The sequence below is a fragment of the Gopherus evgoodei genome, chromosome 6 (assembly GCF_007399415.2).
Source record: "Gopherus evgoodei ecotype Sinaloan lineage chromosome 6, rGopEvg1_v1.p, whole genome shotgun sequence".
In the NCBI taxonomy this organism is placed as follows: domain Eukaryota; kingdom Metazoa; phylum Chordata; order Testudines; family Testudinidae; genus Gopherus; species Gopherus evgoodei.
In genome coordinates this window covers 53880494-53902913 of record NC_044327.1, presented here as the reverse complement: position 1 = coordinate 53902913, position 22420 = coordinate 53880494, and the positions used below count along the sequence as shown (strand labels likewise).

At 40.4% G+C, this 22420-nt stretch overlaps 1 protein-coding gene across 2 annotated transcripts; it reads left to right on the top strand.

The window, feature by feature from the left end:
* The first annotated feature begins 1208 nt into the window (after positions 1-1208).
* Positions 1209-22210, top strand: LYRM7 (LYR motif containing 7). 2 transcript variants are annotated; one of them, XM_030567093.1, is made up of 5 exons: positions 1209-1435; positions 9862-9934; positions 13031-13101; positions 15756-15837; positions 20551-22210. In XM_030567093.1, the coding sequence occupies exons 1-5, from the start codon at positions 1418-1420 to the stop codon at positions 20619-20621; spliced, it is 315 nt and encodes a 104-aa protein (XP_030422953.1). In that variant the 5' UTR covers positions 1209-1417; the 3' UTR covers positions 20622-22210. The 2 variants fall into 2 exon arrangements, with proteins under 2 accessions (XP_030422953.1, XP_030422952.1); XM_030567092.1 differs by having other exon boundaries at positions 1433-1495.
* The last annotated feature ends 210 nt before the right edge of the window (positions 22211-22420 follow it).

Sequence of the window (22420 nt, the reverse complement as noted above, 5' to 3'; positions counted from 1 at the left end):
CAATTTCTTAGGAAACGGAAATTAAGTATAAGCAGAGTTAAACACTGGGTAGGGAGTAAAAAGCAGTTGTGCATCTGTTAATTGGCTGGAATCTGATGACTTTCCAGTTAGGAGTTTGAAAACTGAATGGTTTGTTCACTAAAAAGATAGCAAAAATATACCATTTTCATGTCATTTATAGGGTGGTGGATTTAGGAGCCCTAGGGTTCTAATGACTCTGAACACTTTTAAGAACATAATTTAAAACCTCATTAAAAGTATTCGCGCCCCCCCGAGCTGTCATGGGATACAAAACTTAAGGCAGCGCAGTGTATAGTTCTCAGATGCTTGGTGCAACTCACTAATTTTACTTCAAAGTCTGACCCAACTCCCACAGACACCCATACAAGTGTTTCAGCTGGTTTAAGGGCAAGTTGATGTGGGTCCCTGGTGCATTAAAGGTGCAGTTTAATTTATGCCCAAGGAGCCTGGAGTAGCACATAGAGCCACATTGCAATGTATGACAGGTTTCAGTGGTAGCCCTCTTAGTCTGTACAAGCAAAAAAAACCAAAAACCTAGGAGTCCTTATGGCACCTTAACAAATTTATTTGGGCATAAGCTTCTGTGGGCTAAAACCCACTTAATCAGATGCAGGCATTAGCCCATAAACGCTTATGCCCAAATAACTTTGTTAGTCTCTAGGGTGCCACAAGGATTCCTACTTTCTTTGTTTTTATTGCAACGTATGGTGATTTCTTAAAGCCCAAAGTTCTGGAGGCATGTTGTTAGGGGAGAGCTATAGCTTGCTAACCCTTATGCTCTCAAGAGGGCAGCCTCAGCCTGGCTACACCCAACAGCCACGATGTTTAAATTTCATGGGGTTTTGGCACAATTTCATGGCTACTGGGCCCCTCCTGCTGCCGCCTGGGGGGTTGGAGCTGGGCAGACAGAGCATCCCTGACAGCTGTGCGGGGGACCAGACTCTACCCTGCGCGTCTCAGCACGGCAACCCCCCTGCACGGGCCCGGACACAGAACCCAGCAGCACCCCGTACGCAAGGCACCCTAGCTACCCATAGGCTGGAATAAGGGAACCTTATTAGCCAATCACATTTCTTTCTCCTTGTTGCAGTCTAGCTACGCCCTCTTGCTCCCCCTCTCACGGCTCCGGGAGCATCGTCCTGTCCGGAACCAGTGTTCAAGGGACACGGCTCTATCGGACACAAATGCCCGCTGCACCCGGAAGTAGCCTCGCCGCCACTAGTGGAGCGTCGGGAAAAGTTCGGCGCAGGCACGACCAGTAACGTACCCTAGTGGAGGTGCTGAGACGCTACTGGGCTGAAATGTGACTTTCCGATTGGCTCCTCATGAGCGAGTCGGGAGGGTGTGGGCGTGGTTCTGCTGGCTTGCTACGTGTGGTGGGGGAGCTGCTGTAGCGATGGGGAGCCGGGCGGAGGTGAGTCAGCGCGCATGCGCGATGTCCCGCTTGCTGAGTACGGGCAGAGTCAGAGACAAAGTGCGTAGGGCAGGGGGTGGCTGTTGGGTTTGGGGCCGTTGTATGTCCCTCCCCACAAGCATTGGCAAGGCCCGTGATCTCCCCTCGGCTTACGTACCTCCAGTCTCCAGGGCGCTGCGAGGATGAGGGAGCTTGGCCAGGTGCTGTAACAGGCCTAGGCCTAGGCCCAGCTTGGGGCAGGGCAGGGTCCTGAACAACTTGATTTCTCAAGCCTGCCCTCAGATCACCGACTCCCCATGCTGGAGTAGCTGTGGGTGTTGCAGGTGCAATGGGCTGCACCAGTGCTGCTTATCCTGTGCCTATAAGCCTGAGGCCTTGTCTGCACTACAGATTAAGTCAACATAATTTAGGTCACTCTGAGGTATAAACCCTTTTCCCCCAGAGCAGCATAACTTAACACAGTGTCTGCACTGTTCTATGTTAGCGGGAGACGCTTTCCTGTTGACATAGCGTCTGCCTCTCATTGAGATGGATTAGTTACGTTGATGGGAGAGCGCTTTCCCATTGATTTACTGCATCTTCACCAGACCCACTAAATTGATGCCGCTGCATCAGTCGCAGCAGTGCTGGTTTAGTGAGGTAGCAAAGGCAAGCCCTGAGACATGGGCTGTTGGGAGATGGTGGAGGCCCTCGGGTCTCTCTCACCCATCTCCTGGCTCTTAGTGCAGCCTTGGCTTCAGCAGTCACAGTCAGCGAAGTGGCATCACATATGCTAAAAAAATATAGACAGGTGGGACCTGAATCCTTGAGTAACTCTGTGCACACATAAACACACATGAAAAACATCACCACTGTTTTCAGAATTCATTTAAAGTGAATTAAAATTCAGGATATTTTTGAATGGGAGAGAGAATCCTGGTGTGAGGGAAAAGGAAGCCAAGACACACATCTCGGCCTTTTCTGTAATCTGTTATGTGTCAGCCATGAAAGTGACATCAGAAAGAATAGAGAAAACATAAAGATAGGTTCTGCCTTGATGAGCTGGAATTAATATAGTTCCTTTGCTTGTGAATGTATTTAAAGAAGGAAAATATTTTCCTTTTGTTGTTTTAAAATTATTTGACGTCACTTTTATTAAATGACAAAAAGAAGTCAGGAAGGTGTAAGGCTGAAGGAAAATCAATAAGCCCTTTCTTTTGTACTGTACATAAGAACAGCCATACTGGGTCAGACCAAAGGTCCATCTAGCTCTTGTCTTCTGACAGTGGCCAATGCCAGGTGCCCCATAGGGAGTGAACACAACAGGAAATCATCAAGTGATCCATTCCCTGTCACCCATTCCCAGCTTCTGGCAAACAGACGCCAGGGACACCATCCCAGTCCCTCAGTGGATAATAGCCATTGTTTATCAATTAAGTTTGTCAATTAATTCCAAAATCTCTTCTAGTGACACTTCGATCTGTGACAGTTCCTCAGATTTGTCACCTACAAAGAACAGCTCAGGTTTGGGAATCTCCCTAACATCCTCAGCCGTGAAGGCTGAAGCAAAGATTTCATTTAGCTTCTCCGCAATGACTTTATCGTCTTTAAATGCTCCTTTTGTGTCTCGATTGTCCCGGGGCCCCACTGGTTGTTGAGCAGGCTTCCTGTTTCTGATGTACTTAGCAAACATTTTGTTGTTATCTTTTGAGGTTTTGACTAGCTGTTCTTCAAACTCCTTTTTGGCTTTTCTTATTACATTTTTACACTTAATTTGGCAATGCTCATGCTCCTTTCTATTTACCTCACTAGGATTTGACTTCCACTTTTTAAAAGATGCCTTTTTATCTCTCACTGCTTCTTTTATATGGTTGTTAAGCCACAGTGGCTCTTTTTTAGTTCTTTTACTGTTTTTTAATTTTAAGTTTTAATTAAGTTGGGCCTCTATTATGGTGTCTTTGAAAAGTGTTCATGCAGCTTGCGGGGATTTCACTCTAGACACTGTACCTTTTAATTTCTGTTTAACTAACCCACTCATTTTTGCATAGTTCCCCTTTCTGAAATTAAATGCCACAGTGTTGGGCTGTTGAGATGTTCTTCCAACCACAGGAATGTTAAATGTTATTATATTATGGTCACTATTTCTAAATGGTCCTGTTATAGTTACCTCTTGGACCAGATCCTGTGCTCCACTAGGACTAAATCGAGAATTGCCTGTCCCCTTGTGGGTGCCTGTACCAGCTGCTCTAAGAAGCAGTCATTAAAGTGTCAAGAAATTTTGTCTCTGTATTTCGTCCTGAGATGACATATACCCAGTCAATATGGGGATAACTGAAATCCCCCACTATAGTGAGTTCTTTATTTTGAAAGCCTCTCTAATCTCCCTTTGTCACAAACAGTTAAGGGTTAATGTCTCTTTTACCTGTAAAGGGTTAACAAATAGTGAACCTGGAACACCTGACAAGAGGACCAGTCAGAAGACAAGATACTTTCAAATCTCGGTGGAGGGAAGCCTTTGTTTGTATTTTTGGGGTTTTGCTCTGTTCTCTCTGGGTTCTGAGAGGGGCCAGACATGTAAGCAGATTTCTCCAATCTTTCTGAAAAAGCCTCTTCTGTTCAATTTAGTAAGTACCAGTTAGAAAGGCTGTTTAGTCTTTTTGTTTGTTTTGTTTATTTACAAATGTGTATTTTTGCTGGAATGATTGTATCTCTGTTTGCTGCAACGTGTACTTGTGCTGGGGGGAGGATTCTCTCTAGTGTCTATAAGCTGAAAGACCCTGTAACATTTTCCATCTTGATTTTACAGAGACAATTTTTACTTTTTTCTTTCTTTTATTAAAAGTTTTCCTTTTTAAGAACCTGATTGATTTTTTGGTTATCTTGTGTAAGACCCAAGGGGAGGGGGTCTGTACTCACCAGGGAATTGGTGGAAGAAAGGAGAGAAGAGGGGAGGAAAAACCTGATTTCTCTCTGTGTTAGTATCACTGTCTCTCTCTCAGGGAGAGTCTGGGAGAGGGAGTGAAGAAGGTGGGGGAAGGTGGATTTCCTCTCTGTTTTAAGATTCAAGGAATTGAATCACAGCAATCTCCTAGTGTAACCCAGGGAAGGGAGGATCTGGGAGGAAGAAAGGAGGGGAATGGTTTATTTCCCTTTGTTTTGAGACCCAAGGGGCTTTGGGTCTTGGGGTCCCCCGGGAAGGGTTTGAGGGCCAGAAAGTGCCCCAAAACACTATATTTTTGGGTGGTGGCAGCTCTACCATTTCTAAGCTAGTAATTAAGCTTAGGGGGGTTCATGCAGGTACCCCATCTTTTGGACTTTAAGGTTCAGAGTGGGGGTTCATACCTTGACACCCTTAGCATTTCATTGTCCTATCACTGTCCTGGTCAGGTGGTTGATAATAGATCCCTACTGTTATATTTTTATTAGAGCATGGAATTACTATCCATGGAGATTCTGTGGAACATATGGATTCATTTAAGATTTTTACTTCATTTGAGTCTACATTTTCTATCACATATAGTGCCACTTCCCTCTTCTCCTCCCTCCCCCCACGACCTGTTCTGTCCTTCTGATATATTTTATACCCCAGAATGATTGTGTCCCATTGATTGTCCCCTCTCCACCAGGTTTCTGTGATGCCTTTTATATCAATATCCTCCTTTAATATGAGACACTCTAGTTCATCCATCTTATTATTTAGACTTCTAGAATTTGTGTACAAGCACTTTAAAAACTTGTCACTGTTTATTTGTCTGCCCTTTTCTGATGTGTCAGATTCTTTTTTATGTGAATGTTTCTTGTTTGATCTGGCCCTTACTATATCCTCCTCCATCCTCTCCTCCTGACTAAAACCTGGAGAATCTCTATCAATAGACTCTCCTCTAAGAGAAGTCTCTGTCTGATCCACATGCTCTGCTGCAGCAATCGGCTTTCCCCATCTCTTAGTTTAAAAACTGCTCTGCAGCCTTTTTAATGTTAAGTGCCAGCAGTCTGGATCCACTTTGGTTTAGGTGGAGCCTATCCTTTGCATTTGCTTTCTCCACACCAGTCCTGATTTTATTGACTTCTATCATATCCCCGCTTAGTCGACTCTTTTCCAAGCTGAAAAGTCCCAGTCTTATTAATATCTCCTCATGTGGCTGCTTTTCCATACCCCTAATAATTTTTGTTGCCCTTTTCTGAACCTTTTCCAATTCCAATATATCTTTTTTGAGATGGGGTGACCACATCTGCACTCAGTATTCAAGAGGTGGATGTACCATGGATTTATATGCAGGCAATATGATATTTTCTGTCTTATTATCTATCCATTTATTAATGATTCCCAACATTCTGTTAGCTTTTTTAACTGCCGCTGCACATTGAGTGGATGTTTTCAGTAAACTATTCTCAATGACTCCAAGATCTTTCTTGAGGGGTAACAACTAATTTAGATTCCATCATTTTATATGTATAGTTGGAATTATGTTTTCCAATGAGCGTTACCTTGCATTTATCAATGTTGATAAATGCAATTGTAGACCAGTATACTAAAGACACTAGAGTGCAGAATATGCTGTGGAAACTTCAACATCATAGAACAAACAAGACCTGAGCTTTTAGCATTTCATCTGAAAAGTCTACGTGCACATAAACGGCATGGTGCTCAGTTTATTCAGGATTACATTGCTATGGCATTTACAGACTAAACAGATAAATGTAAATCAGACAGGCAGTGAATTTGGAGACAGTGTACGGGTTGGGGGGGGATTTTTGCTTACATTTAATGAGCGAGCAACATTTTTACTGACATGGGCTAGCACTTCTGGCTTCTAGAGAAGAAATTCTTTTTAAGACAGGGAGGACACTAGGTACAGTAGTGCATAGTGGGTGTTCAGGTGCAATTAGGGTGACCAGACAGCAAGTGTGAACAATCGGGACGGAGGTGGGGGGTAGTAGAAGCCTATATAAGAAAAAGACTCCAAAATCAGGACTATCCCTGTAAAATCCAGGGTTTAAAAAGGCATAAAGGTGAGAATCAAAGGATTATGAAGAGACAGTGAGTGAGGATTTATTGGCAGAATGGAAGAGGGGCTGGGAGGGAGTAGAAAAACAAGAGCAGAGAAGTAGATGTTTATCTACCTTGGAAGAATGAAGAGCTGAGTTGACTTTTCTGAGATTTGAACCCTTCATTTTAGAAAATATAGTATTTCAGATACTTCCAACAACTAAGGTCTTTAGGTCATCTGTGCAGTATCAAGAACATTATCAACACTCAGTAAATAATAAACAGTAATAACAAACCTTCTGTTCCATACGGCATCTCCCTCCATCTCTGTAACTATGTCTGACTCAAGGTTGTGATTTATTTGTGGAATTCCCCAAGGGGGTCGACACAAAGATCTCGAAGCTATAGATTGAGGTACTAAATGTTGAAATCTACTAGACAAATAAGATCATCCCTTTATATATTTTTCTCTTATAATATATTACTTGCATGAGAAAATGTTAACCCAAAGAAGAGACAGTTTGATGGAAATATTGGGGGAGCAGTTCCTTTGGTTTCACTTCCTATATGTCACTGACTCAAAATTCTCTGATTCTAATAAGACTCTGTTTTGAAGATAGTAAGCTCATTTGTGTGGTAGAAAGTAGTGCTGATGCTGTGTAATTTTATCTCAAAAATTACTAAACATGTATAGCCTAGAGAAACAATAAACCACAAGCCAAATTTTAAATGTCTCATTTTATGCCAATTCAGATATGTGACAGTCCCCCTCCCTCCAATTTTAGTCAGATGTGTTCTTTCCAGGCCTTAAGGGACACCATGATTAAAGATGAGCAAAGTAATCATAGAAAGGAAAAAGAGAGAGAGACAAATGAAGCAGTAAACAATCTCTTCTGTATATCTCTTAGTGGAGAGTTTTTATCAGTAGCTAAAATAAAACCAACGTAATCATAGAACTGAAAGGGACCTTGAGAGGTCATCTAGTCCAGTCCCCTGCACTCAAGGCAAGACTAAGTATTATCTACACCCGTGCTTCTCAAAGCTGGTCTGCTGCTTGTGCAGGGAAAGCCCCTGGCGGTCCGGGCTGGTTTGTTTACCTGCTGCGTCTGCAGGTTCGGCAGGTCACAGCTCCCACTGGCCGCAGTTCGCCGCTCCATGCCAATGGGGGCTGCGGGAAGCAGTGTGAGCTGAGGGATATTTTTACACTCCAGAGGTTTCTTATATTAGTTATTGCTAATAGTATGACCACAATATATTTGTACAGGGAACATCTCACTATTCACATAACAATGGTATCAGGCAGTTATTAAATGAAGGCTTGCATTTAGATATAATAATACTTGCAAATATGCATCTGAGAAGAAGTTATTCATGCAAGGAATTTGAGGACAAGAAAAGCTTTCACCTTTTCTGTTGGTTAGAAGTGACCAATAATTTCTGTAAAATATTTCCCAATCATGTAAGTTCTCCTTAACATTTAAAGAATAAGAATTTTAGAGCATTTATAAAAGAAATCAGTTTAAATAAGATTATTTTTAGAATTCTTTATGTGTGTTTAAAATTAAGGAGCTTTTTTATTTTTATTTCACAGAGGTAGGGTGAAGAGGCCCACTTTTATTACTTAGTTTACAGTTCTGATAATACATCCTAAGCACCACCTCTCTTTAGAGTATCCTGACTAAAGCCTTCCACTCTTTGACACAGCCAGGTCTCTTTCTAAAATATAAATATTATACAAAGTTTGTTTTCTTGAGATAAAAATCTTGCCTATACCAAACTGTTATCTTCTACAGGGCGTAAGTCCCCTGTTCTTTGACAATCCCCTTGTTGCTTGTTTCCCCTTTCACCAAGTGACTCCTAGATTTATAACCTATCGTTTGTAGTATACAGTTTGGAGTAAAAGACTTCTATCAAATATTCCAGACAAGGCACTAACACATTTATACTGCATATTTGAAAGATGTCTATATAATAAAATATGGAATGTTAAAACTAACTAGATGCTCTAAAGAGTCATTCCAGAGTCTGTGTAAATACACTTGAAGGTAATAAATATGGCTTTATGGCTAAGGAGGTATCCTCCTCTCACACTTCTCGTGCTTGTCCTTGGTTGACAGAGAGCAGAGATTTCCTAGAAATTTCCTTAATTAGAATGAACATTTCAACCAAAATCATAAGCATATGAGTTATTCTATTCTATAAACATCATATGTTTATAAATATCTACTAAAATTCAGTAAAGGCATAGGCATGCTTATAATAACCTTTAATAATTTTAAAAACCATTTTTGTGTATGTATTTCCATTGTGTAATTCAGTCTTTTTGAGTATCTTCTCCTGACCAAAGTCATTACCTACTGATCTTGTACTTATTGTTAGAGAGGAACTTGCAGTTTGGATGGGTTTTGCTGTATCCTCTTTTTTTTTTTTTTTCCCCCATGTTTAAGTAGTTCTATTGAAAATGTAATGTTTAGACATAAGCTTTCCAAGCTGCTGCTTGAGGTCATCTTATTCATTCAGTTTTGTGACACTGTCCTATAAATGAGTTGATGCTGTCAGTATTTCAGAACTATTGAACTATAGCCTATGAGAACTGCAGCCTCTGCTGGTCCAGGTTTTCGGTAGTGTAGTATCTAATAATTAATAGTAAAACTAATCTCTGATGATACCCAGGATTTTCACTTAATTGTGTGGCTTTTACTGTACAGTTGCAGGTCCATATCCTGTAAATTTTACTTTGCAGGCATGAGTGTTTTTGTGCTGGTCTCCTTGCAGGGGTAGGGCCATAGAGGTCAAAATGGTGACTTGAAATAGTACCAGAACTTCTTTTGTGTCTTCAGTTACGTAGAACCTCAGAGTTACGTACCCTCAGGAATGGAGGTTGTTCATAATGCTGAACAAAATGTTATGGTTGTTCTTTCAAAAGTTTCCAACTGAACATTGACTTAATACAGCTTTGAAACTTTACTATGCGGAAGGAAAATGCTGCTTTTAACCATCTTGATTTAAATGAAAGAAGCATAGAAACAGTTTCCTTACCTTGTCAATCTTTTTTTAAACTTTCCCTTTATTTTTTTAGTAATTTACATTTAACACAGTAATGTACCGTATTTGCCTTTTTTGTGTGTGTCTCTGCTGATGCCTGATTGCATGCTTCCGGTTCCAAATGAGGTGTATAGTTGACTGCTCAGTTTGTAACTCTAGTGTTCGCAACTCTGAGGTTCTACTGTATTTTAGATATCAAAAATTGTCATGTCTTCTGTGTTCTATATCTCTGTTTATCTGCAAAAAGTCTGAATTGAGATAACATTTCTGACAGAATGAGTCTACTGCAGCTGCTGTGGAGGAAACAATAGAATGCAAACAAAATACCTTTTTAATTGCAAAAATATTAATTTCACTTAAGAAATCTTATTAACAAACAAAACACATTTATTGTTGACTTGTATTTTGTTAACAGGTTTTGAAGCTTTTTAGAGCATTGCACAGAACACGGCAACAGGTTTTTAAAAATGATGCCAGAGCTCTAGAAGGTAAGAATTGTCTTCTTAGTGGATCCTGTGCATCTCTACAAAAGCTCTAAGGACCCTCCTCCCTTCTGCATGCCTGTTGTGAAGGTCTCTTACAGCAACTATCATCCCTCTGTCTGAGAGGACTTGAACTAGATGAGCCCCTTTTTGGAACCTGCTGTTGTTTAAGAAGTTTAATAGGTTCAGTCAAACAGGGCAAAGCACTCTTCTTCTGTGAGTGGAGTTTGCATGTAGCCTCTGCTGGTCCAGGGAGCAAACAGATAGAGCAGTGAGGAGTCCTTGTGGCACCTTAGAGACTAACAAATTTATTTGGGTGTAAGCTTTCATGGGCTAGAACCCACTTCATCAGATTCATGGAGTGAAAAATACAGTAGGCAGGTATAAATGTACAGCACATGAAAAGATACTTAACATGGGAAAATAGATTCAGTATGTGTAATTTCCCCATGTTAAGTATCCTCATACCTTCTTGTCAGCTGTCTAAAATGGGCCATCTTGATTATCACTACAAAAGTTTTTTTCTCCTGCTGCTAAGACCTCATCTTAGTTACAGTTAGTATGGCTACTTCCACCTTTTCACATTCAATGTATGTATATATTTCTTACTATGTGTTCCATTCTGTGGATCTGATGAAGTGGGCTGTAGCCCAAGCTTATGCTCAAATAAATTTGTTAGTCTCTAAGGTGTCACAAATACTCCTGTTCTTTTTGCGGATACAGACTAACATGGCTTCTACTCTGAAACCTGTCATAGAGGATCTTGAGAACCTGACTTCCCATCTCAGTAAGAGTTCATGTGGTGAGGGAGAGGTAAATGTAGGGTGCAGAGCAGGGTCTTTTGGGATCAACTCTATTCCGCTGTTCCAGGGAGATAGCCAGTGCTCCAAGATCAGCCATTGTCTCCTTTCCTAATCCACCCTCATTGCAAAGAAAGGAAAACTGGAGGAAAGCAGAGAGTAGAATCAAATTGGCTATCACTGAGTAGGAGATTCTAAAGTTACTACGTTAACAGAAGCAACAATGCTAGTGTGAGGAAGAGGGAGCCCATTAATACCAGTTTATGGAAAATGCAAAAAGCAGCCTTTTAGGAAGGGAAGAGAGTTTGCTCCCTGCCAGTTCTAAGAGTTTTCTGTCCTCTCTTCCACCAAACATACATGCATGCACACACTCTATAAAAGATCAGAAACAGGAATGACTTCAGTGAAAAACTGACTACAGAAGTGCTGGAGCAGAGGAACAAGGCAGGGAGGGAAATAATGCTTAAAGAGTATTTGCCTCAAATTGTTGTGATTTTTCCCCTTCACCCGTCTCAGAGGAATAAGGAAGGGAAATCTCCCCTTTCCCCATGCTGCCCCTTACCCTCATATTCCCAAGGATTAAATTACATCTCTGGCTAGAATCAAGCCAGTAAGTACTATTTTAAGATGTAATGTTATGAAAAAAATTTCAGTAGAACAGAACCATACGGTTCTAAAATTGTAATCTTGCTGATTTTGTAAAACAGTGAATCAGCGGTCTTAGGCTACCAAACACCCGAGTTTCTTATCTTTGGCCTTGTCTACACCACAAAGTTGCAGCGCTGGTGAGGGAGTTATAGCGCTGCAACTTAGGAGGTGTACACATCTGCAGGGCATCACCAGCGCTGCAACTCCCTGTTTGCAGCGCTGGCCGTACACCCGTTGAAACTCGGGTGTAGAGGATCCAGCGCTGGTGATCCAGCGCTGGTCATCAGGTGTAAACACTCACCAGCGTTTTTCTTGACCTCCGTGGAATAAACAGGTATCCCAGCATACCAGAGGAAGCCTCTCTGGTAATCAAGCAGGTCTCCTTCCCCGCGGTTTGCAGGGGGGTTCGGGGAACGCAAGAGCAAACCGCGGGGAAGCAGGTCTCCTTCCCCGCGGTTTGCTCTTGCGTTCCCCTAACCCCCGTGCAAGCAGATCTCCTTCCCCGCGGTTTGCAGGGGGGTTCGGGGAACGCGACAGCACACCGCGGGGAAGGAGATCTGCTTGCACGGGGGTTCAAAAAACACCGGAGCAAACCGCTGGGAAGGAGACCTGCTTGCAGGGGGGTTCGGGGAACACCGGAGCAAACCGCTGGGAAGGAGACCTGCTTGCACGGGGGTTCGGGGAACGCGACAGCACACCGCGGGGAAGGAGATCTGCTTGCACGGGGGTTCAAAAAACACCGGACAAACCGCTGGGAAGGAGACCTGCTTGCAGGGGGGTTCAAAAAACACCGGAGCAAACCGCTGGGAAGGAGACCTTCTTGCACGGGGGTTCGGGGAACACCGGAGCAAACCGCTGGGAAGGAGACCTGCTTGCAGGGGGGTTCGGGGAACACCAGAGCAAACCGCTGGGAAGGAGACCTGCTTGCACGGGGGTTCGGAGAACGCGAGAACAAACCGCGGGGAAGGAGACCTGCTTGGGGGGGGGGGTGTTCGGGGAACACTGGAGCAAACCGTGGGGAAGGAGACCTGCTTCCCCGCGGTTTGCTCTCGCGTTCCCCTAACCCCCTTGAAGCCGCCCAACAGCGCTGCAGTGTGGCCACATCTAACACCACTTGCAGCGCTGGTTGCTGTAAGTGTGACCACTCTGCAGTGCTGGCCCTATACAGCTGTACTAATACAGCTGTAACAACCAGCGCTGCAAAATTGTAGGTGTAGACATACCCTTTGTGTACAGTTGTTCTTAAAATGAATAACACAACTCCATCAGATAGTAAACATGCATATTTGAACTGAGCAGGTACAAATACTAGTTATATACAGTAGTATTTTCAGGGTTTGTTTTTTTTTTAATCATATTACAACACATTTCTGGTGTGATTGGTGTGGGAATAAAACATGCTATCACTCACGTTCCACAGAGATCTTGAAGTATAAGGCTCTGGTCTGAGTGAAATATGAAGAGGATAGGTAGTAAAAGGACCATGGCTGTAGAACAGCATCGACAAACAAGGGGCAAATTTGTCTACCTGAGATGGGTTTTAGCTGCTCAGGAATGTGAATTTTGAGCCAGTGACAAAGAACTGGTAATAAGTGAGAGGATTTACGAAAAAATAAAAAAAACTGAACTGCTTTATTTTACTTTCCCCCTTTAGCTGCAAGACAAAAGATAAATGAAGAATTCAGAAACCATCAAGATGAGACCTCTTCTGAGAGAATAGCAGAGGTACTATTGTGATGCTATTCTCCACTTTATACTATTAAGTCTCATAATACTTTACATTCACATAGCAGCATATTTTATCAAAGGATCTCATGGTACTTTGCAAATACTAATTGAGCCTCGCAACCAGAGCTTTGTGAATTTCAAAATGTAATTTCATGGAACTTTGTGTACAAACTTATTTTCTATTTTGTGTCCTGCTGTAACCATCAGTTTATGTGAAAATTACAAATGGCACTTTTCACATTAAAAATTACATGAAAAACAGTTTTCCATGTTTACAATTCAAAGCCATTTGTGCTCTGCCTATTTTCAAGTTCATAACAAAATTAGAATTGATTTTCCAGATTGTTGTCCGTTTAGTGGAAATATTTTGTTTGTTTCTCCTTATGCAGTCAAGCTAAGTATTAGACTGGTTATCAGAGTAGATGATCATTAATGGGCTCTTTGGTCTTAAAATCTATCAGTGACTCTCTTATACTCTACAGATATGTGAAATGGGGCACAGAGGTTAAGTGACTTGCCCAGAGTCACACAGTGAAGCTACATTTATGCTATGAGCTAGAGATGTGATTCCCATGTACATTGCTCGTGTGCATGTACTCACAGTAGTTCACATCAAAGTAGCATGAGTATGTGTATGCAAGCTGGGAGTCACACCCCCTAGCTTGTTAGTGTAAATGTAGGCAGTTATTGGCAGAACTGGCAATAGGGCCTAGTAGTTCTGACTCATATCATATCACAAACTCCTTCCCTCCCAAATAATCAAGTGTTTGTGATTGAGTTGTTAATACAGATGCATTAGATACCTCACCTGTCTTTATCTCTCTGATAAATGAAGGGACTACAATGTAGAAAATTCTTTTAGCTTACTATATAATTCAAACTCTCCTGGCTGTTATGTAACACATTTGCAAAGTTGTTTTAATTAGCAGTAAGATTATTAATTTACCTAGGCCTGCAATTATTAACATTGAATCATTGTGAACTGGAGGTTTTATTTTACTATACATGCTGAAGAAGTGAATTAATTGTTGTCACTCTTCTAATTCAGCATATTTTCCAATTCATTGAATTCTCTCTTTAGAAATCCTCTTGTAGACACATGTATGCTGCTTCTCCTGAGTCCATGAGGGGAGGCATTAGAAGAAACCACATCTATATTTAAGCATATATTGTAGAAAAAAACCAACTAAAACGATCAGTTCAGTACTTTGCATCCTAGCACCCACATATCACTGACGTTAACACTTCTGAACATTCATTCAGGACTCTCTCTAGTATGTCTGCTTGTTACCAAGCAACAGTAGCAATATTTCTGTGCGTGTGTCCTAGGCATCAAGTGCTGTCTTCTGTTCTATTTTTTAATTTAATGATATAACACTGTTTTAATTGATGTACAGATAAGATGCCAGCTAAAATTCTCAAAGCTGCATTTGTTAGGAGTGGTGATCTACAAAATGCACATATTTAATATTGACTCTTCTTTTGATGCTAGTTAATTGGCGTATTCATTGAGTGAAAGATCAGTGGATAAAATTCATTGTCTCCAGCAAGGCCTTGATGATATCCGTGGGGGAAAAGGGGGTACACAACCTGTCATGTTTAATAATTATTGTGCATTTATATGCTGAAGTGTCATTAATGCAGAAGAACTGGACCAAAGAGTGCTTGACAGACCCAGTCAAAACTGTTTGGCACCAGGCACCTCGGTACTTCTGAAAATCAGGCCTCCTATTCAGGTATCCGTATATAGACTTTGGTGCCTAACTTCAGGCATCCATTTTTCAAAATTTTGACCCTATTTATTTGTTGCTTCATCTACTGCCAGAGTAGAATATAGCACATGTTTTCCAGCCCATGACATTACAGTTTTTAGGACAAGAAGTGAAGAATAACTACCTGAGAAACTTTGCAATGTAAGAAACTCTGTCCCCATAGGTTTCTCACTTGTGCAGCTGTATACATTGCAGGAAGGCGCTGCATACAAATAAGTACTAGCCATTTAACAAGTTCTGTCTTTGGCCAGGGGCATGCACATGGAGACCTCGGTCATGCTTCCTCTCAAATAGGGAAGGGATTACAGTGTTGTAATCACACACTCCTAATGCTGCTGATCTCTAGGGAGAGGGGGACTGCCCCTTCCCCTGGCCACTCCTGCTGCTTTTGATCTCCTTCCTGTGGCATCTCAGCACCATTGACTCCTCTTCTCACACTGGTCAGGAGAAGAGGGGCAAGAAGTCCAAAACGTAACTGAACTGTAAAGAACCTGACTGCTTGATGACAATTCTTGCAAGATATTCCTCATGGAGTTCAGGATAATTGGACACAAATTAAAATATTATTACTCTGGTAACCTACCTACCTAAATATCCTGCTGCAGTTTCAATTAAATACAGTATTTTCTATTGATGTGTGTGTTATCAAACAGTAGACTTATTTCATCCCAGTTGGCTGTACGCCAGAGTGACTTTCGTATCGATTCATCAAGCACTTTGGGATCCTCCAGGATAAAAAGCACTATGTAAATACAAGATGCTCTGTTATTCAGAAGATATAAAAATACTGACAATATTTGATTTATACTTACCAAACATGGACAATGTCTACAAGAGTAATTTTGCGCTGTTTTAATTGCCCTGTTTTTTCTTTACCAGCTTATGAAAATAGGTTCAGATGTTGAATTTCTACTCAGAACATCTGTTATACAGGGACTACACACAGGTTCTGACAGTCTGAGTAAGTAGAGCTGCACAGCATCTGTCTCTCTCTCTCTTTTTTTTTTTTTAAATGGTATTTAGATCTGTGCTGAACTTCAGTGACAAAACTGAAACTGAGGGTGTGTGTTTCTTTTTGTTCTAGTGTTGTATATTATTTACCCTAAACTTGGGCCAGGTTCATTTAGATTTGAGAGGCTAGGCTGAATTATGGTGTCTGGTGGAAGATTTGTGATGCTTGCTTGACCCAAAGCCAGTCAAATCTTTCAGTATTGGGTTCATTCAAATCTGAAATTGTCAGACTCAAAAAGTGAACCAGTATGAACCCCAAAAAAGTCTCGCACAGGACCTCAAGTTTCCCATAGTCCTACATGTTCCCTCTATGCATGCATATTCATGGCTTTCAGGCATCACAGAGAGGTCCGTCTCTGATACACTTCAGGAGATCCTTCACCCTCTTCCTTCTTTCATCTCCTGTGGCAGGGAAGCTGGTGCCAGCCCTGAGCGTGCTGGGACTCCTGCTGCCATTATCACCATAAAAATTGCCCATTTTCTCCCTCCTTCTGCATCTGCTAGGAAAATGGGCATTGTGATAGGCACCTGCTCTTGCTTTGTGTTGCCACTACTGTGGGGAAAATGGATATAGTCTCAAGCAGCTCCTCTCCACTTCCTACTTTTGGGGAAATTATTCTATCCCAGATGGCCCATCCCTCTGCTAAGGTGAGAGAGTGAAGAAAAGGAAATAATGTATGAGGACTGAGTGTGGGGAGTGGACAGAGATGAGAGAGGGAGAAGGAATGGGAGCAGTAGATGCTGGCCTTAAGATCTAGGAGTCATTTGTCTCCCAAGTCAGAAAACTAAATTAGAGTCAACATCATGAACTTCTGTATCCTGAAACTTTAATTGATACGAGTGCCTTTTATGTATTTAACTTTCTTTGTCTATTTTCAGTAAAACTCAAAATAGAGTAAACTCAAACCCATGCATTGTGGATCAATTTCATATATCCATGTATGTCAGAAGTGTGTTCTAGATTTGACTGGCGTTACAGGGAAAGTCTCAGCTCTTCCTGTATCATTTTTATGTCTCGTCTTTGTGTAATAAATAGTGACACACTCATTTAAGCAAGATGTCATCCTTTCTGTGAACTTCCTTAATGCCTAAGGCAGGGGTTCTCAAACTGGGGGTCGGGATCCCTCAGAGGGTCACGAGGTTATTACATGGACGGTCATGAGCTGTCAGCCTCCACCCCAAACCTCGCTTTACCTACAGCAACACCCCCTGGGAGCTGCCAACTGATGTGCCAGGACTACTTCTGCTCCTGTTTTCCCTGCCAGCTCAGGACTCCAGCACCCTGTCTTGCTGAGCCAGACACTCCCGTCCGCTCCAACAAAGACCCAGGGTCTGAATTACTTGCCCCAAAACTGCAGGTTTGCCTAAAAGCAGCTAACAGAAGTGTGCTTGTCTTTAACACCCAGATGCCCAATGGGGTCTAAACCCAAATAAATCTGTTTTACCCAGTATAAAGCATATGCAGGGTAAACTCATAAATTGTTAGCCCTCTATAATACTGATATAGAGAGATGCACAGTGTTTGCTCCCCCAGGTATTAATACATACTGAGTTAATAAGTAAAAAGTGATTTTTATTAAATACAGAAAGTAGGGTTTAAGTGGTTCCAAGTAGTAACGGACAGAACAAAGTAAGTCACCAAGCAAAATAAAATAAAATGCACAAATCTATGTCTAATCAAACTGAATACAGGTAAGATCCTCACCAGTTCCAGAATGCTCCCTTTTACAGACTAATCTCCTTTTAGCCTGGGTCCAGCAATCACTCACACCCCCTGTAGTTACTGTCCTTTGTTCCAGTTTCTTTCAAGTATCCTGGGGGGGTGGAGAGGCTCCCTCTTTAGCAATCTGAAGACCAAAATGGAGGGGTCTCCCAGGAGTTTAAATAGGCCTTCTCTTGTGGGTAGAGATCCTCCTCCTCACTCCTGTGCAAAGTCCAGCTCCAAGATGGCGTTTTGGAGTCACCTGGGCAAGTCACACGTCCTTGCATGACTCACAGTTTTTACAGGTAGCATCCATTGTTTGCATGCTACCTTGAATGTCCTCAAGTAGACTTCTTATGTGGATTGGAGCATTCCAAGATCCATTGTCCTTTAAGTGTTTCTTGATTAGGTACTTAATTTCAACATTCCCTTCTCCAGGAACTGACCAAGTGCTCTACTAAGGTTATTTAGAAATCAAGCCAGGACACAGCCAACATTCATAACTTCGAATACAAAAATGGTACATGCATGCAGATAGATTAATACATTCAGTAGAGCATAACCTTTATGGATATATGTTACATGGCATATGTAGCATAAAACACATTCTAAGCATATTTCCAGAGAGCCTTATGGGAGGTACCGTCACAGTAATGAATAATAAAGGTAAATAGTGTATTCCTATTTACATGTTCACATTAAAAAGGAGACATTTCATGATGTTAGAAATACAATAATTTAAAACTGATAAAAGGAAATGCCTCTCTGTTTTAGGCAATACATCATTAATTTGTGGAACTTACTGACACAAAATTTCTTTGAGGCCAAGATCTTAGAGTTAAAAAAAACAAAAACAAAAACCAAAAAATAGATGTTCAGAGGCATAATGAAAGAACTAATGGTTACATTAGATGGGATAAAAGCCAAGCATTTTTAGAAAGCATACACAAACCCTTATGCTTCATGGTAGTAGGCCAATTACTAAGTGCCAGAGGTTAAGAAGAGACTTTATCTGTGAATAAGATATTCCATAATTTTCCAGTAGTTGGTTTGTTGCACCTTTCTCAGAAGCGTCTGGTACTGATCACCATCGTCCAGCATGCTGAACTAGATGGACTTACGGTACTATGGCATTGACTACATTCCTGATCTCCTTGGTGGTTCTTGGAATACCATTAAAGAATTTATGACGCTGTGATCAGAATATTGTGTACATTAGCTGTCATGCAGAGAGAGATATTAAGATGCACTTCACTGGGAGGGATTACATTCCATAGAAACTAATGTCCTATATTGGTTTCTAAAAATATCCTAGGTGTACTATTTTTTTATTTCTGCCAGCACTGAAGAGTCAAGTCTGAAAAAAGTTTTAAAAATGATAAAGAAGAGAGATTTGCAGCTAAGAGCTTGTGTTAGTCACATTATTCAGAATCTCACTAAACAGATTTTTTGAGACATTGCTGTGCAGCTTGTCAAGTCAAATTATCCACTGTTGTGCAAGAGAGTTGGCACTAGTCAACTCGTTTTTATATTTGCAGAACAAACTGATACAAATAGAGCTTTTCTCACCCTAATTTACCACATATGCAATGCATCCTGATGGTTTTCACTTTGGGTTTGCTATAGTGATGAGTGAGATGTGTGCCAAACTTTATTTTTTAGTGAGAGGTTAGAAGGTTCTGTCCCCATCAGTTTTTTTTATTTGTCTATGTATCGGAGGGGAAACCGTGTTAGTCTGTATCCAGAAAAACAACAAGGAGCCTGGTGGCACCTTAAAGACTAACGGATTTATTTGGGCATAAGCTTTCATGAGTAAAAAACCCACTTGATCTGAAGAAGTGGGATTTTTACCCACAAAAGCTTATGCCCAAATAAATCAGTTAGTCTTTAAGGTGCCACCGAACTCTTTGTTGTTTTTATTTGTTCGTTCTTTCTCCTCTATACTGTTTGGTTTATACTTGTATTTCTCTCTCATGCATAAAGTCTCGTCCCTAAAATGTAGAGGAAAAAATACATGTGAACACTGGGACATGAATGGTTCCTTCATAGGTAGAACACAGACAAAATATTATTCAATCCATTTTAAAATGTGTTTTAATTCTGTTTTAGTACCACAGCCAGAAAAGGAAAAAGAAATGTAGCTTCAAGGGAAGCAATTCCCTTGCTTTTTCTATAATATATGGAAAAACAGCATACTTTGGATGAGATGTGACTGGTTACACACATGGAATGGAATTTGGAGTGTTTTAAACGTTTACTGTACCTTTGTTTAGTACTTGCCTGACTAGTCAAAGTACAGGATTGTGTTTGCAGTCATGGGGCTTCAGTTGTATAGATCAGACAGCCCTCAGGTGCAGAACTCCCAAGTGGATATCCAAGGAGCCAGATGGTCAAAACTTTATTAGAGCCAAGGGCAGTTAGCACAGTGCACAGCCAAGAAAAACCCAACATACTGCTCTTTTCTCCTGCAATAAATGTCATCTGACACTTGATTTTTCTGCTGTTCTTAAAAGAACAGGTACAGCATTAATAAATATTACAGATCTTAAATGAGAGGTCTGTATATTTTAAAATATGTTTTATGCATTTTGAAATTGGTATTTAAATACATTGGAATCAGGATTGCCAGAAACATTATAATTTGCTATCCTGTTTTGCTAAAATGTCTTCACATGACAAATGGCAAAATGTAGCAGTGATAGTTAAAATATTTTCAAGGATGTTTTTAATAGCAAAATAGGTGAAGTAGGTGGAAGAGATTTCTGATGAACAGAAGTAAAATGTTAGTTCATTTTTATTGTCTTAGGAAATTACCATAGTGCTTCTTGTAGGTTTAATTTAAAACTAGATGCTCTGTAATAAACTGCTTCATTGCTAGTAAAAATATTAAAGGCCATGTATATTTTGTAGATTGTTATGATAAAATATTATTCTTACTGATTTTTTGTTTGTTTTTTGCAGTGCTTATACCCAGGAAAGATCTGCTACTAGACAATGTTCCTTACTGTGATAGTCCAACCCGAAAGCTTTGAAGATTCAAGGAATAAAGTACATCTTGTTTTATTTTCTTTTTTCTCAAACCAAAATTAATTTCCTGGAACAGAATCTCGGAAAACAAGCAGGTGAAATCTCTGTGTTCAGACTAAACTTGGAAAATATTGAATCCTTTTGGTAGGAAACACAGATTAACTCAATCCACTGATTGTACTCTGTACTGGGAAGGTGTATTTGAGAGAAGCAAGACTGTTGTCATGTGTTTCTGAAAGACCCTTCTCTTCATTGGGAAGGATTACATTTCCATAGAAACTAAAGTCCCATATTGTTTGCTAAAAATATCCTAGGTGTACTCTTTTATCTCTGCCATTTCCAGAGAAAATGTTTCATTGTGTTTCAGAGGTTTTGCAAAGATAAATAATAATAATAATTACAAATAGAAGTAGAGTGTTTAGTCCTGGAAATATTTATTTATAAATTCAAATATATTGAGAAACTGCTACAAAATAATGGTGAAAAAACATTCTATAACATCTAGTTATCTTTTTAATTATAAATTACACCACAGACCTGTTTTCTGAAATTGTTATTATCTATGCAATAGTGCACTGGTAGCATATGAGAGGGTTTTTATAAGGCACATCTAAATAAATTATCAGCCTTTACAGATAGGACAATGACTCTGTGCTTATATTTTTAATGTGCAAGGGTGACTGTTTGACTGTTTGGATCAAACTGGAGCAAGGAAATTTAGTCAGCCTAACAAATTGTGCTATGGTAATTAGACCATAAAGCTAAAGAACTTGCATGTTATGACCATAGATTGATTTACTGAAGCATTTGTCAAAAATAGAGGCTGGTCACATTCAAAGTGGTGATCAGTAATAACATGGCTGTGTATGCATCTTATTGCCAGAGTCAATAATTTTAGTTTCAAAAAATAATTAATTGGAATAACCTGATATAAGTACTGTCAGTGAGGGAAATGCAACTCACCAGTATTTGATAGGTACATTTTGATAGAGAGAAATGATGGGGGGATCTAGTCAGTTTATTCAAATGAACGTGGTAGCAAAACTAACTACATAAAATGTAAAATGTTCACTCTGACTCACAAAATTGCCTTATCCTGTCATCCTTCAAATTAGAAAGTAATCGTACATTAACAATCTTATTTTATTATACTTTTTTGTAGATGAAAATTCAATCTGAAATTATTTAATAAGCAACTGTCAAGCAACCTGATTTGCTGACATTACCTTATTTAAAGTAATTTTTATTCAACCTACATCACCTTATTTCATTTTTTTAAAAGAGCCATCTAGTTCTTGCTGTTTAACTAGCTGCTATGGGCCAATTGACTTCACTTTGACTTGGAGCAGGCCTTACTGAAAGTATACATCAATGTTTGTATATATAAAAAACCTACTGATATCAACAGTAGATGGCAGTCTTCCATATATATTAAGGAACTGTACACAGTGCAAGTGAAAATAGTTTTTGTGAGACGATATCACTCTAAGCTTGTGTGTATTCTGCCACTATGCATGTGTCTTTTTTTTTGTTAGTCCTTGATATGCAATATATGGAATTGTATTGAATAGAAATCAGCCTATACTTAAATTGATCAGCATGCTGTCAGTGTGTCATCATTATTGAAGTGTGCATTCCCTTGAAAGGAAACATACACCTTAATGGGTCCTCTGATGTAGTGAGTCCCCATACTGTTGAGTAAAGATGGTTCCAGATTGTGTCCCTCCGATCCACACCTAAAGAGGTCCCTCTGCAGGGATCTCCTACTTGCAGTGCACAAAAGTTGCCATTCCCTTGACGCTGC

What these genes read in the sequence shown, in the direction of transcription:
- LYRM7 (XM_030567092.1), top strand. Translation starts at nt 1,457, where the DNA reads ATGTCCCGCTTGCTGAGTACGGGCAGAGTCAGAGACAAA. An exon ending in CGGGCAGAGTCAGAGACAAA is followed by an intron (nt 1,496 to 9,861) that starts GTGCGTAGGGCA and finishes TTTTGTTAACAG; the next exon opens with GTTTTGAAGCTTTTTAGAGC. An exon ending in TGATGCCAGAGCTCTAGAAG is followed by an intron (nt 9,935 to 13,030) that starts GTAAGAATTGTC and finishes TTCCCCCTTTAG; the next exon opens with CTGCAAGACAAAAGATAAAT.